This window comes from Chiloscyllium plagiosum, chromosome 38 (assembly GCF_004010195.1).
Source record: "Chiloscyllium plagiosum isolate BGI_BamShark_2017 chromosome 38, ASM401019v2, whole genome shotgun sequence".
NCBI lineage: Eukaryota > Metazoa > Chordata > Chondrichthyes > Orectolobiformes > Hemiscylliidae > Chiloscyllium > Chiloscyllium plagiosum.
This window is the reverse complement of record NC_057747.1, coordinates 24,593,337-24,607,881: the sequence shown is the minus strand read 5'-3', so window position 1 is coordinate 24,607,881 and position 14,545 is coordinate 24,593,337. Positions and strand designations below refer to the sequence as shown.

The following is a 14,545-nucleotide window of genomic DNA, read 5'->3' as shown; positions in this document are numbered from 1 at the left end:
GAGCCTGCTCTGCCATCCAATAAGGTCATAGCTGAGCTGTTTGTGTTCTCATACTCCCATTGACCCTTGATAACCTTTGACCCTCCTGCCTAACAAGAATCCACCTTTAAAAATATTCAATGACCGTCCCACCTCCAACACCTTCTAAGGCCGATTCCTCCAAAGTCAAACAACCCAGGGAATGACAATTACTGTCTGAAAAGGTGAGCCCTGATGCTAAAGCAGAGCTCCCTACTTCTGGACTCACCCACAAGAAGAAACACCCTTTCCTTATCCATCTCTCATTTCAACATTTCAACCAATATGCCCCTTGGGCTTCAAATCTCCAGAGAAAATATGTCCAAACTGTCCAGCCAATCCTCATAAGGCAATGCGGCCTATCAACCTACACTGCTTCCAGAGTATTTAGGTTCTTTATGAAGTAGGGAAACCAAAATCAAAAACACGGAATTCGAGATGTAGTTTCAATAATGCTGTAAGTCACTGAAGCATAACACCCTTCTCTTTTTGCTCAATTCCTCTCTTAATAAATGAAAGCATTTCACCGACCTTTTTACTTGCTGTACCTGCATACTAACATTTTGTGGCTCATACAATAGAACAAGTTAGATCCCTCTGTCAGTGATGCACATCATCCAGTAAGATGGCAGTGCAGTGGGGTTTCTGAGCATGGGGCTTGCCTGCTCTGCCCACTTTTCTTATAGTTTCTTGGGTTTTTTTCCTCTTTTATTCTATTTACCTCCTCGGGAAGAATCCAGTCATGGCAACGGCATCTATTCGGAATAGCAGCGAATGGGCCCAGCAGCATGAACTCGGTGACTGACTCAGATGTGAGTTTGTGTTCCCGGCAGCATCTGCATCCAGCACTGATCCATGGGGATGGAAATGGGTTTGGGCCCAGTATCAGAGCCAGCAGCTCTCCCGCTGCTTGGCGAAGTGGGCCGAAGCAGACTCTTGGCGGTAGCAGAGTACAGTTTGGGCTGGTGCAGTACCTGGTGGCATCTGTGCCATCTGCATTGCTGAGGTCCAGTGAGGCCTCATCGTGGCAAGGGTGTCAATGTAGGCAAAATAAAGCTGAAGAGTGAAGACGTTTGTTTCAGCAACAGCATGGTGAAGGGGACTAATGTCTGACCATCAGGCCCATTACAGAGCATTTAATAACAAGGGCCATCGGGGCGGCACAGTGGCTCTGTGGTTGGCACTGCTGCCTCACAGCACCCAGGACCCAGGTTCAATTCCCACCTCGGGCAACTGTGTGGAGTTTGCACATTCTCCCCGTGTCTGCATGGGTTTCCTCTGGCTGCTCTGGTTTCCTCCCACAGCCCAAAGATGTGCAGGTGAGGTGAATTGGCCATGCTAAATTTCCCATAGTGTTAGGTGCATTAGCCAGAGGGAAATGGGTCTGGGTGGGTTACTCTTTGGAGGTTCAGTGTGGGCTTGTTGGGCTGAAGGGCCTGTTTCCACACTGTAGAAACTTTTTCTTAATTTTCCTGTCTTTTATGTTCTACGTTTTCACTTATTTTTGTGTTTTAACATGGTGCCAGGGAGTGGCAACACTACGCAACATATTTCATTATGTTTTGTTACTAAATACATGTGACAATAAATAAATCAAAATAAATCTTATCTTCAGTTGCTACTATTATGTAGGCGATATGGTAGCTGATGTTTCCATCAATCAGGAGCTACTGAGGACTGCGGATGCTGGAGAGTCAGAGTTGATAAAGGTGTGGCGCTGGAAAAGCACTGCAGGTCAGGCAGCATCCGAGAAGCAGGAGAGTTGACGTTTCAAGAAGGAACCTTCAGAATGTTGCCTGACCTGCTGTGCTTTTCCAGTGCTACACTTTATCGAGCTGATGCTTACATAGCAAGTGCCCCCAACAAAATCTCTGTTTCTGTTGAATGTTGAATGACGGATAAATATTTGAGAAAAATATCTTTCCCCTTCCCTTGAATTCGCAATGAGAATAGTGGGAATACTCAGCCCATGGTTTAATTTGAGTGGGTTACCATTGAAGAAAAAGTGCTTTATTGCCCCATTTATAATTGAGTAAAACGTTTAAATGGTGTTTAAATGTGAAGAAATGGGTCAGAAAAGGATTCTTTTTTCAGAATTTAAGCAATGAATTTCTGGTTGTTGAATGTCCCGCTCACCAGCAAGTACAAAAAATACGTGCTGTAAGTTAGTTTTTTGTAAGTTAGTCAGAAACAGCCAAAATATATTTGCTTCCCTATTCCATCTTTTCCCGGTCTTTCCTTATGCTTTTCTTTCATGTTTGCTTTTATGCAGAATTCAATCTTGCCATAAATCACTTGTCACTGCTGTTTATATTGTCTTGACTCCCTCGATCCTCTTATTTCGAGATTTATCTCTGTTCTGTACTCTGCATTCTACACTCTCTCTTTCCCTTCTCCTTACAATTGACCTTTTAAATTGATTGCTTGATCTGAGAAATTTCTTTTAATAACCTTCTGTTCTATTAAACTCTTAAACTTCATCTCCTAATCTTCAGCTCATCCCCACACGTTCAGTTTTATCTTGCAGCACTGTCTGCATGCAACTGCAGGGTAGAGTCCTCATATTTTTGCATAGACGCTGGCAACTGATGGGGTTTCGGTATTCATCAGTGTTCAGTCACCCATGGAACAGAGACAGCATCGCAATAAGAGAAGCCAAACCGGCTTTGTTAAAAATCCACGACTGAAAATAGAAACCTGAGCCCAGAGCATGGAAACCCGGAGATTAAACAGAGATGGGATAAATATTTTATCCTCACTATTCTAGATAGTTAGGATGAAGAAAAATCAATGCAGCATGGAACTATAAAATTGTCTGGAGGACAATTATGGGGTGCCATGAAGCCTCAGTGGTTAGCACTGCTGCCTCACAGCGCCAGGGACCCAGGTTGGATTCCACTTTCGGGTGACTGTCTGTGTGGAGTTTGCACATTTCTCTTTGTGGTTGCGTGGGTTTCATCCGGGTGTTCCGGTTTCCTTCCGCAGTCCAGGGATGTGCAGGTTTGGTGGATTCACCATGGGAAATTGCCCAAGTGTTTAGGGATGTGCGGGCCGGGTGGGCTAGCCATGGGAAATGCAGGGTTACAAGGATAGGGTAGGGATACTCTATCATAGGGTTGGTGTAGACTCTATGGGCCAAATGGTCTACTTCCATTTCATAGGGATTCTATAAAACTATGTAATTTCTGTGTCTTAGCTATTCTATATTCCAAAATATAGGCAGTGCTCATTTCCCAAGTATGCAATGTATGTTGTATGGACATTACTGTGGTGTACGTGTTCCTGATGTACTTGTGAGCCAATTGTACTTTGCTTTGCTAACAGACACATTATATTGCATTCTGTCTTCCCGACACAACGTACTGCTTTTATTGCTGAATTTTTATTAGGTTCTGAAAAACTCTTCCACTCAAAGTGGCAAAACTGATGTTACATAGTAAGGATCCATTAAATAATGAAGCAAAAAAAATAGTGATGGAGTCCTGGATGATTTATGTGCAATTGATTTACTGAACGCTCCTGTAATTAAAATGAAATCTTTAAGGGGTTTCAGAAAATCAATATGCAACATCTCTGCTTGAAAGATCTAAAGGCTTCTCTGTTCTGAACTTTAACATCACTCATTGCCTTTGGCACTCGGTAACTGCTATTTTAGACCTTACCATTTTTCAGTGTAAATTGATTGGATTTTTACATAAGATTTCTTGCATTTTAGTTTCCAGTCCCAAAGATGCTAATGTTTCCATTGCAGATTCAACCTAATACCTTTTGAGATTGTGCCACTTGACAAGATCTCTGGAGTGTGCACAGTTTGATAGACCCACTTTACCCTGAAGGAGCTATCAAATTAATCCCACTTGCTCGTTCTTTCCCCTAGTTCTCCAAGCCTTTGCCCTCCAAATTTTTATCTACTGGGCGTCTGAGAGTTTCTGGCTTGACTTTCACCATCCTTTACAGGCGGTGTGTTCCAGATCACAGCTTACTGCTTTGAAGAAATTCATACAGCTGTTGCTTGAGTCAATCATCCTAAGTTGGCATCCTCTGGTTTTTGGTCCTTCTGTAAATGAGAGCAATTTCTCCCTATCTGCTCTCTCCAGACAATTAATGATTTTGAACACCTCTATCAGACTTTCACTCAGAATTCTGTGCTCCAAGGAGAGCTTTACCAACTCCATTCCATCTGGAACTCTATCAACAAGCACATTGATTTGGATCCCATCTATAACCCCCTGAGAAAAAGAACAGGAAATGACGTCACCAACACAGGAAATGGCATCACCAGCATAAGGAAACCTAAACACACAAATAGAAAGCAGGCCATAACACTAGTGCTTCACCAGAGCCTCACTGATTATGTCACCTGGTATGATGACGAAACATCTGAAAATGAACCTTCCAGCTCAGCGAGCAAACTTACATCCCTTTACCAACTCCTCCATGCAATTGAAGCTCCTCATCCCCAGAACAATTATTGTGAAACATTTCAGCGCCATCTCCAATGTGTTCACATTCTTACATTTACATTCCCACCCGAGGTTGGGGGAAGGTTCACCAGACTGATTGCTGAGGTGAGGGATATTCTCCTGTGAGGAAAACCATGTAAGTTAGACTTTTTTAGCCTGGAGTTTGGAAGAATGAGAGGCAATCTAATTGAGAAGTGTGACATTTTCCAAGGGCCCACCAGGATAAATGCTGGGAGGGTGTTTCCCCAAGCCTGAGTGAAACCATTGAGACTGACATGAAGAGAAATATGTTCACTCAAAAGTTTGTGAATCTTGAAAATTCTCCGTTCTAGACAGCTGGAGATACACAGTGATTGACTTTTTACAAGAATAAGGTTGAATGCTGTGGTAATTGAGACATACAGAGATAGTGTAGGAAGCTGGGTTGAGGTCAAAGGTTGACTGTGATCTTATTGAATAGGAAACAGACCTCAAATATCCATTTTCTTATACTCCTAGAGAAGAATGTGGAAGGAACTCTGTGATGTTGAGATGCTTTGTCTTTGAATTGAGTGTAATCAGAATGTGAATTCAAAGGACAGAATATATGGAATTCTTCTTTGAATGTTTTTTGTCATTTCACCCTTCTAATTTTGGGTACCTTTCCTTACCTCGCTCCCCACCCCACCCCCAGAACACCCCTACAGGGACCCCGATTTTCATAGTGAACGCGACAGACCAGGACCAGGGCACGGGTGGCAGTGTGCTCTATTCCTTCCAACCTCCATCACGCTTCTTTTCCATTGATGGCGCCCGGGGAGTTGTAACTGTGCAAAGACCACTGGATTATGAGACCACCCGAGCCTATCAGCTACAAGTCAATGGAACGGTATAAACTTGCTTGTTCTTCAGTGTCCTGCATGATAGGAGTGTGTTTAATTGTTAACATGCATTACCCTGGAGCAGGGGAAGGTTGACTTTAATCTCCTGCTTTTTCTAATATTACTCACTCGTGAAATTTGGGTGTTGCTGTCTAAGCCTGTATTTATTGTCCATTTATAATTGCCCAGGGAACAATGAACAGTGAACCATGTTGCTTTGGGTCTGGGCGTCCCTTGTAGACCAGACCAGGTAAGGACAGCAGATTTCCTTCCCTAAAGGACATGAGTGAAGCAGATGAGCTTGCACTTTGCTGAATCCCTGATTGGGTTCCAGCAGAAGTTTGCACATTCTCCTTGTGTCTGCATGGGTTTCCTCTGGGTGTACCAGTTTCCTCCCACAGTCCAAAAATGCGCAGGTTAAGTGGATTGACCATGGGAATTGTCCATAGTGTCCAGGGATATGAAGGCTAGGTGGATTATCCATGGGAAATGCAGGGTAGCATGGATATGGTAAGGACTGGGTCTGGGTAGAATGCTGATTGGCGGGTCAGTGGTGAATGGCCTCTTTCCACACTGTGGGGATTCTATGGTTCTATAAAAGCCAGGCAGTTTTGGCCTGGGTTATATGTACCAGTCCCTGGAACAAGCCTTGGGTCTACAACCATCTGACTCCAAGCCAGAGTGACCCCCCACTGAGCCATAGTTGGCTTAGAGAGCAAATGGACGTGGAGCAGCAGATTTAGAAAACACAAAAGATGTTGCAAGATTTAGAAGGGGCTCTGAAGAAGTGAGCGATTTAGTAAATTGCAGAGATTTAGAGTGAGCCATCTATAGAATGAGCCTGATAGTTGATGGGTATTTTATTGATTCAGTGCAAAAAGAGATAGGCAGGGAGCATCTGGTGTGAGGAAATCAAATATGGTAAATCACTAACAACATCTGAAGAAAATCAATAGGAAAAGTTTTACATAAACTAATCAGAATTTTTTAAGTTTAATGGGTGTGCATTTGCTGCCTTTGCAACAGACCGAGTTGACAGGTGATTTGTTTTTGCTCTTTGCCAATGTGAACGTATTAATCAGAGGAAGTGACAAATAACCCCACAGTTGGTGACATCTATTATTCATTTACTTAAAATTTAATTAGCAGTCACTAATGACTTCTGTCACCAGAGACAAAATATTCTGTTTGACTCGATGCATTTGAGACGTTCATTTACAATGGCTAAATTTGTCCTCTGACTTCCAGAGAGTAAAATAAATTTGCATATACTCAGCACCTTTCATGACCTCCGGGTGTCTGAAATCTCTTTAGAACTAATAAAATATTTTGAAGTACAGTATCAAGGTAGGAAATGGGGCAGCCAATTTCTGCACAGGAAGCTCCTATGGTGGCACAGTGGCTCAGTGGTTAGCACTGCTGCCTCACAGCACCAGGGTCCCAGGTTCAATTCTAGCCTCAGCCAACTGTCAAAGATCAGGCCATTTGCACAACCCCAGTTCAAGAAATAATATGGCCTCACCTGTTCACCTAAATTCATTCCCTCCACAGGCGGCATGTTGGCTCAGTGGTTAGCACTGTTGCCTTAAGCACCTGGGACTGATTCCCCCCTTGGGTGATTGTCTGTGTGGAGTTGGCACATTCTCCCTGTGTCTGCATGGGTTTCCTCTGGGTGCTCCAGTTTCCTCCTGCAGTACAAAGGTGTGCAGCTCAGGTGGGTTGGCAATGTTAAACCCCTGTACTGTCCAGAGATGTGCAGATCAGATGGATTGGCCATGCGAAATTGCCCTGTAGTGTCCAGGGATGGAAAGACTGGATAGATGGGCCATGGGAAATGTAGGGTTTCAGGGGTGGGTGTGGGTGGGGTGCACTTTGATGGGTTGGTGTAGACTCGATGGGCTGAACGGCCTGCTTTCAACTGCAGAGATTCTATGATTCAATCTGATACTCACCCAGTAATCTATTTCCACGCTTCAGTGGAAAGATCAAGGGTAGCAATTGTCTTATCATTAGTCTATTAACCCAGAGACTGAGGAAATATTCTGGGAACCGGGTTCAAAATCTCCCATGGCAGATGGTGGAATTTGAATTCAATAAAAATCTAGCAATAGGAGTCTCTGATAACCATGAATCCATTGTGGATTGTCAAGAGAAGCCCATCTGTCTCACTTCGTGGGCGGCACGGTGGCACAGTGGTTAGCACTGCTGCCTGACAGCGCCAGAGACCCGGGTTCAATTCCTGCCTCAGGCGACTGTCTGTGTGGAGTTTGCACGTTCTCCTCGTGTCTGCGTGGGTTTCCTCCGGGTGCTCCGGTTTCCTCCCACAGTCCAAAGATGTGCAGGTCAGGTGAATTGGCCATGCTAAGTTTCCGTAGTGTTAGGTAAGGGGTAAATGTAGGGGTATGGGTGGTTTGCGCTTCGGCGAGTCGGTGTGGACTTGTTGGGCTGAAGGGCCTGTTTCCACACTGTAAAGTAGTCTAATCTAATCTAATGTCCTTCCTGCCATCCTTATCTGGTCTGGTCCGGAGATGCCCTCATCCCATGGATGAATGAAAAATAAAAGACTGCCCAAGAGATACCTTAGAATGTGACTAGTTGTTCAGAATAATCCGTGGACAGTTTTAACATCTCATTTGAGAGGTGGCACAAGTGACAGTATGACTTTCCCTCAGCACTGCAGTTGGAATGTCAGTCAAGATTTATTCTTTGTGTTTTTTAGTTTCTGGGATGGGTCTTCAGGCCTCAATCTGTGGGCTCAAGGCTGAGACTGAGAGTGATAGAGCCATCGGTGGCTAACCTTGACCGTTTTCCTGTATGATCTGCAGTGATAGGGGAGGGAGTGATGAATCCTGTTCCAAATAAGGGTTCTGCCCGCAAAAATATGAGTGTGACTACATTGGGTTAGGGTTACGTCAGGGTTTTTGTGGTTTGCAATGTAGTGTAGAACTGCGATTGAACACGTGGGTGAAATATCCCAGCTACGTACAAAATCTAACACAACATCGGCTTACTCCCAGAGCTCGGTGAAATATAGGCTGGTAATAGAGGGAGCTTCAAGTCTTAAGCCCTGAGTCACAAGTCTAAGGTATGACTGATTCCCAGTGACTGAATTCCATGAAATGAAAATTGCGAAAATTAAATAGACCAAACTCAATACTATTCAGTCAGTTGCTATGTGTTGGTTCAATGGCCAATAACTTTCACTGAGATCGGTTGCTTATCATAAGCCCTCATGAGTACCTTTTAATTTAAAGACAGGTCAACCAATAAGGATTAACCTTACATGTGAAATGAGGTTTACAGGTTTCTTATGAATTATTTTGCTGCCGTCCGTCACACACTAGACCAGTGTTATCTCTCAAAGAAACACAGCTCACCCTTTAACGCCTGTTTGTGCATACTGCCAACTTGTTTACATCTCGCACCGGTGCCTTTTTCTTGAACAACATTCAAAGTTTGCTTGAAAACGACCTTAATAACTGTTTTATGATCGTCCAAGAATGTGTCACTTGTAACTAGGTTAGTGTAACATAAAAACCAAATGAGAATGGATTGATGTCATTGATGATTGGAATTAGAGTCAAGATTAGAGTGGTGCTGGAAATGCACAGTAGGTCAGGCAGCATCCGAAAATCAGGAAGATTTTCCTACTCCTCGTGCTGTGCTTTTCCAGCACCACTCTAATCTTGACTCTAATCTCCAGCATCTGCAGTCTAGCTTATGTCATTGATGTATTGAATTAGCTGTGCATCTAAATACACAGAGGAATATTGACGTAGAAATTAAGAGCAGGAGCCAGCCATTCTGCCCATCAACTCTGCCCCACCATTCAATCTGATCATGGCTAATCTTCTATCTCCACACTTCCAGTCTCTCTCCATACCACTTGATATCATTAACCTCTCAAAATCTATGTTTCTTTCTTAAATCATTCAGTGCCTAACCCATTTAGCTGTTCTTAATAAGTCAACCCTTATCCCCACAGGAGCATAATGAATCTGTTTTGAACTGCTTCCAATGCCAGTACATCCTTTCTTAAAGCTGGGGACCAAAGCTGTACAGAGAGGGGTCAGGATGTTCTGTATGTGTCCTGGGCAAATTCTCTCCCCTAAATAACATCACTATAATGATTACTTGGCTGCCCAACCCATTGCTGTTTTGTACTGTACTGTTGTGATCCAAACCTGATAGTTCACTGCATCCAAGGGGCAATTCATTAGGGTCAGTTCGGATATAAAATTATTATGTTAGACAGATCAATATTCTTTTCCATCAATGTTTACAAAATAAATTGCATGATTACAAAAGAACACATGGAAATAATTTCATTTACATGAAGATTTATTCTCTTTATTTCAGGACCAGGACAAAGACCATCCTCTCTCGACACTGGCTAACCTCGCAATCACCATTACTGATATCCAGGATATGGATCCTATATTTGTAAATCTTCCTTACAGCACAAACATTTACGAGAACTCCCCTCCTGTGAGTAGCAGTTTTCTGTACGTCTCCTCCATTGTGGTTGATATTTGGAAATGCATGTTGGATGAGGATTACTTCGATTAGTATCCTGGCATGTTCTCCTTGCAATGTAAACTCTTATTGTAAATTTGTCACACTGTAATTATAGCATCCTGCCAGTGGTGGGAGCACCACTATACCCTGTGTAACTCATAATGCAACGGTGGCCTCAGTGATAAAGATTGACCCCTATTTTTGTAAAATCTTGAACTGGACATGAGGATAATTGAGGGTTTATTTTATTCCAATAGTTTTGGAAATAACTGGTATGTAATGACACACCTCTGGGGCAGGTGGAACTCAACCCACTTCTGGCCCAGAGGTAGGGACATTACCACTGTGCCACAAGACTCATGTGCTTGTATAGGCTTACCTCAATCTAAAGGAATAATTTTAACTCCTCCTGTGGCAGTTGAAGATCTAATCTAGGTCAATATTGAATTATCGATCTGAAACTATTAAATTGTTAGGGTAGCATAGAGATAGCATGTGTTATGTGAGATAATTGACACCACCCAGGACCAATCAGTATTCTTGTCTGGCAGTACCCTCACCCCTCCACTTCCACTCCCCAACCCCTTGACAACTGAACGCACTGCGCCACCTCACCAAGCCCTAACCCTCCACTCTCGTTCCCAAACCCTCCACCATTCCTTCTCACCCTCCAACTACCTTCCACCCCTCTACCACACCTTCCATATTCTCCGACAATCACCCCAGCCCCACCCCTCCCTTCACCTCCTTACCCTCCAGCTATACTCTCACCTCTCCCTTCACCTCCCTACCCCTCATTACCACCCCATCACAGTTGCCTGAACATTTGGTTTATGAAACAGAATAACATAAACAGTGTGGGTTCAATTCTCACACCAACTGAGGTTACCATGAAGGTCACCATCTCAGCCTCTCCCCTCACCTGAGGCATGATGACATGAAGACTCTCAGGTTACACCACCAGTAGTTCTTCTCTCTCTCTCTCTCTCTCTCTCTCTCTTTTTCTTGTGTGGTAGGACTGTAGCAACTTTACCTTTTAGATGTTAACTCAATGGGTGTTTCAGAGAGAACAGGAGTTTCTCACAGTTAAGACAAACGATTCTTCTAAAACAATGTCAAACAGAGCAGATGAGCTGGCCATGTACCTTATTACTGCTGTGATATCACTGGTGTGTGGAATGTAGCAAAACACAGTAACTGTCTTCACAGATGCATGTGATTTATTGCATGTGAAATAATTAGTCATTTCTGAGAGACAGGATAGGTTAAACCTCATCTTGTTTATCAAGTGAAGATCTTTCCCAAAATAGGGGAAGATTAAGGTGTTTGGGTATTAGTAATGGTGCTTATAATGGGTACGCTAGCTAGGGCATTTCATAGTCATGAAGTCATACAGCACAGAAATAGACCCTTTGGCCCAACCAGTCCATGCCAACCATAATCCCAAACTAAACTAGTCCCAGCTGCCTGCTCCTGGTCTATATCCCTCTAAACCTTACCTATTCATGTATCCATCCAAATGTCTTTTAAATGTTGTAACTGTACCTGCATCCACCACTTCCTCAGGAAGTTCATTCCACATGCAGTGTAAAACATTTGCCTCTTGTGTCGTTTTTAAATCTCTCTCCTCTCCCCTTAAAACTGTGCCCCTAATCCTGAGACTCCTTATCTTGGGGAAAAGCAAACTACCATTAACTCTACCTCTACTCTTCATTATTTTATAAACGTCTTTATAAATTATTTTATAAGGTCGCCTCTCAAATTCCCACACTCCAGTTTAAAAAAAACCCGCCTATCCGAACTTCCCTTATACCTCAAACCTTCTATGCCCCTTTTGCTCTCACATGAATTTACGCTCAGCATTGGGTGATTGTGGTGATTTCACTGTTAAAGATCGATGTTTCAGCCTGTGCGTATGGTATAGATTCTACACAACTGTGTAATTCCAAGGGGAGACGGCAGTGTACGCTTTAAACTGGTGATCAACAGAGATATACTTCTTATTTGCAGGATTGAAATACACTGCTCCCATGCTTCACAGACCACCTAGTTCAAAGGAAATCTTCCTGAGGTGTTTCAGTTAATCACCTCATTACTGTCCTGATTTTTGTGTACAGCCTTCCTCAGCACACCATTAATCCTTATCATTAAATATTTAAAGATAATTAGAATGAATAGTAAAGATAAAGTGTCAAAGTATCAATGAAGCCCAATCAGCTATGTCCTTCAAGTGTTACATTAATGGGGCAGAAGGTCTGTTGTACAAGTCTTTTGCAAGATTAAAGTTTATCCCATGTGCTTCCAGTCAAGAAAGTTTGATGGCTCTCTGTTTTAAATACAGTATGTCTGAGTATATTCTGTTACATGGCCTTACAGTGCCAGGGACCTGGGTTGGGTTCCACCCTTGGGAGACTGTGTGCAAAATCCACACAGGCATACTCCTCGTATTGCGTGGGTTTCCTCTGGGTGCTCCAGTTTCCTCCCACAGTTCAAAGATGTGCAGGTCAGGTGGAGTGGCCATGCTAAATTGCCCACAATGTGCAAGATATGTGGATTAGCCATGAGAAATTCGGGGTTACAGGGATAGGGAGGTGGATCTGAGTGGGATGCTCTTCAGTGGGTCGGTGTGGGTGTGATGGGCTGAATGGCCTGCTCCGACACTGTAGAGATTCTGTCACAATGCATGCACCAGCTGTTTGTGTGCTGTTTCTTGTATATCATGCAGTTCGATCTGATCTCTGTGCAAAGCCTGTGGCTGCGTTTGTCTAATTTGATGTAGTGATATATTTTCTGCACTGTGAATTATTGCTCATGTCCTGCTGCACTAGCGGTGGCTGGTCGTGCCATTCTTTGGCTACTCTTTTCGTATGATGACCCAATCCTTTGTTTGAATGCTCTTTTCCCCCAGTTTGGAAACCTCTGCACCCGGGTAATTTATCTCAAAGCCTTTTAAACTATTGGTCTCGCATCCTGATTCCAGACCCATTCCCTGTCGGGTTTATGCGGGTCTGGAGAGATGTGGAGGCAAGATGAAAAGGGGATGGTGACCTTACTGAAGCTGCTGCTGCTATGGTTCAGCTCAAACAGCCCAAAAGAGCCGATACTGTCACATACCGAATCTAACAGGAGATAGGGAGAAATGAGAACATCATGGGGCTGAAGTTTGGAATAGAACAGCACGGTTGGATTCCAAAGACACATGAGTTCAGAGGGTGGAAGAGGGACCATTGTTAAATGATCAGATAGTAAGGAGGTGGAGAAGGGGAATTCAGGTCAGACCTTAGTCTGCTATTTGCCATCACAATATCCAGGATGACTTTGTTTCATTGTAAGTTAGTTTGCTCTGAGATTATTTGACATTTGTATTTTTTTTTAAGACAAGAGCTCAATGTGGAAAGAGTGCTGTCTCAGCAAAGACTTAAGCTATGCAAAGCTCAACTAAGAATACCTATTCACTCTTTCAAGTCAACAGCAAATTGGACATTTAGTCATGACGGGCAGTTTTTGGGATAACTTGACTCTTACTTTATATTTCCTGATAGTGTCAATGTGAAAATAGCTGTTCATAATCAGTGAACCTAGCAAAGGAAAGCTTTAATCCAGAATGCCATGCGCACATCACAGTTAAATGAAGTATCTTTTGGAATCATAGAATCCCAACAGTGAGGAAAGAGGCCATTCAGCCCATCGAGTCCACACTGATCCTCGGAAGAGCATCCCACACAAACCCACCCCTCACCCAATTAGTGTAAACTGGTATTTCCCATCTAGCCTGCACATCCCTGGACACTGAGTAATTTAGCATGGCCAATCCACCTGACCTGCACATCTTTGGACTGTGGGAGAAAACTGGAGCACCCAGAGGAAACCCATGCAGACACTGGGAGAATGTGCAAACTCCACACAGACAGTCACCCAAGGCTGGAATCAAACCCGGTTCCCTTCCCCATTTCCTGCCCTGTATTTATCCCTAAGCCAACATCACTGAGACATCAATCTTGTCTTTGTTATTATTTGTGGCAGCTTACTGTACGCAAGTGGACCACCTTGTTTCCTACAGTGCAGTGCTGACATTTCACAAATTCTTAATTTGGCTGTAATGCGTTCTGTGACACCCTGACATTGAGAATAGATCATATATTAAATATTTTTAAAAATTCCCACTTGGAATCTTTGTTCATGGTTATAGTTTTCTATCGATGGGTAATTGAAGTGCTTTTACATCTTTATACTGTCCTATAATTGCTCAGAAACAATTTAATTCCTCTCAGTATGTTAGAGTACATAACGACAAACCATTGTATGAACAAAACCTCACAATGAGTCAATCATTAATATATAGCCTGCAGAATGAAAACACATGTCCCTTGTGGGATAGTGCTATCAATCAGATTCAGAATAGCTTTTTAACACCACTGGCAGCTTTAGGAGAGGGCATTTATTTTTTAATTTGCATTTTTAAATTTGCAACATAAAGTGAGTATTTATAACTTGCTGATGGATTATGATTTTATTACAAAGCAATTCCAACATTATTGCTGAGCTGCAATCCTATTACAGTTTGCATTATAAAGCGAGTTTTAAACCATGGTCAGTGAAGTCATCATGTTTCTCTGTCTCGGATCAAATTTTCGGAATTATTAGCAAATTACTTCTTGTGCTGTACGTTCTAATAACAAGACCTTT

General features: G+C 43.0%; 1 protein-coding gene across 3 annotated transcripts in view; it reads left to right on the top strand.

The window, feature by feature from the left end:
- cdh23 (cadherin-related 23) overlaps positions 1-14,545 on the top strand; it is a 799,974-nt gene that overhangs the window by 183,288 nt on the left and 602,141 nt on the right. For all 3 annotated transcript variants that reach the window (XM_043679154.1, XM_043679152.1, XM_043679153.1), the window contains exons 8-9: positions 5,155-5,349; positions 9,701-9,829. In XM_043679154.1, the coding sequence (XP_043535089.1) occupies positions 5,155-5,349; positions 9,701-9,829 (324 nt within the window). The remainder of the gene's footprint in view (positions 1-5,154; positions 5,350-9,700; positions 9,830-14,545) is intronic.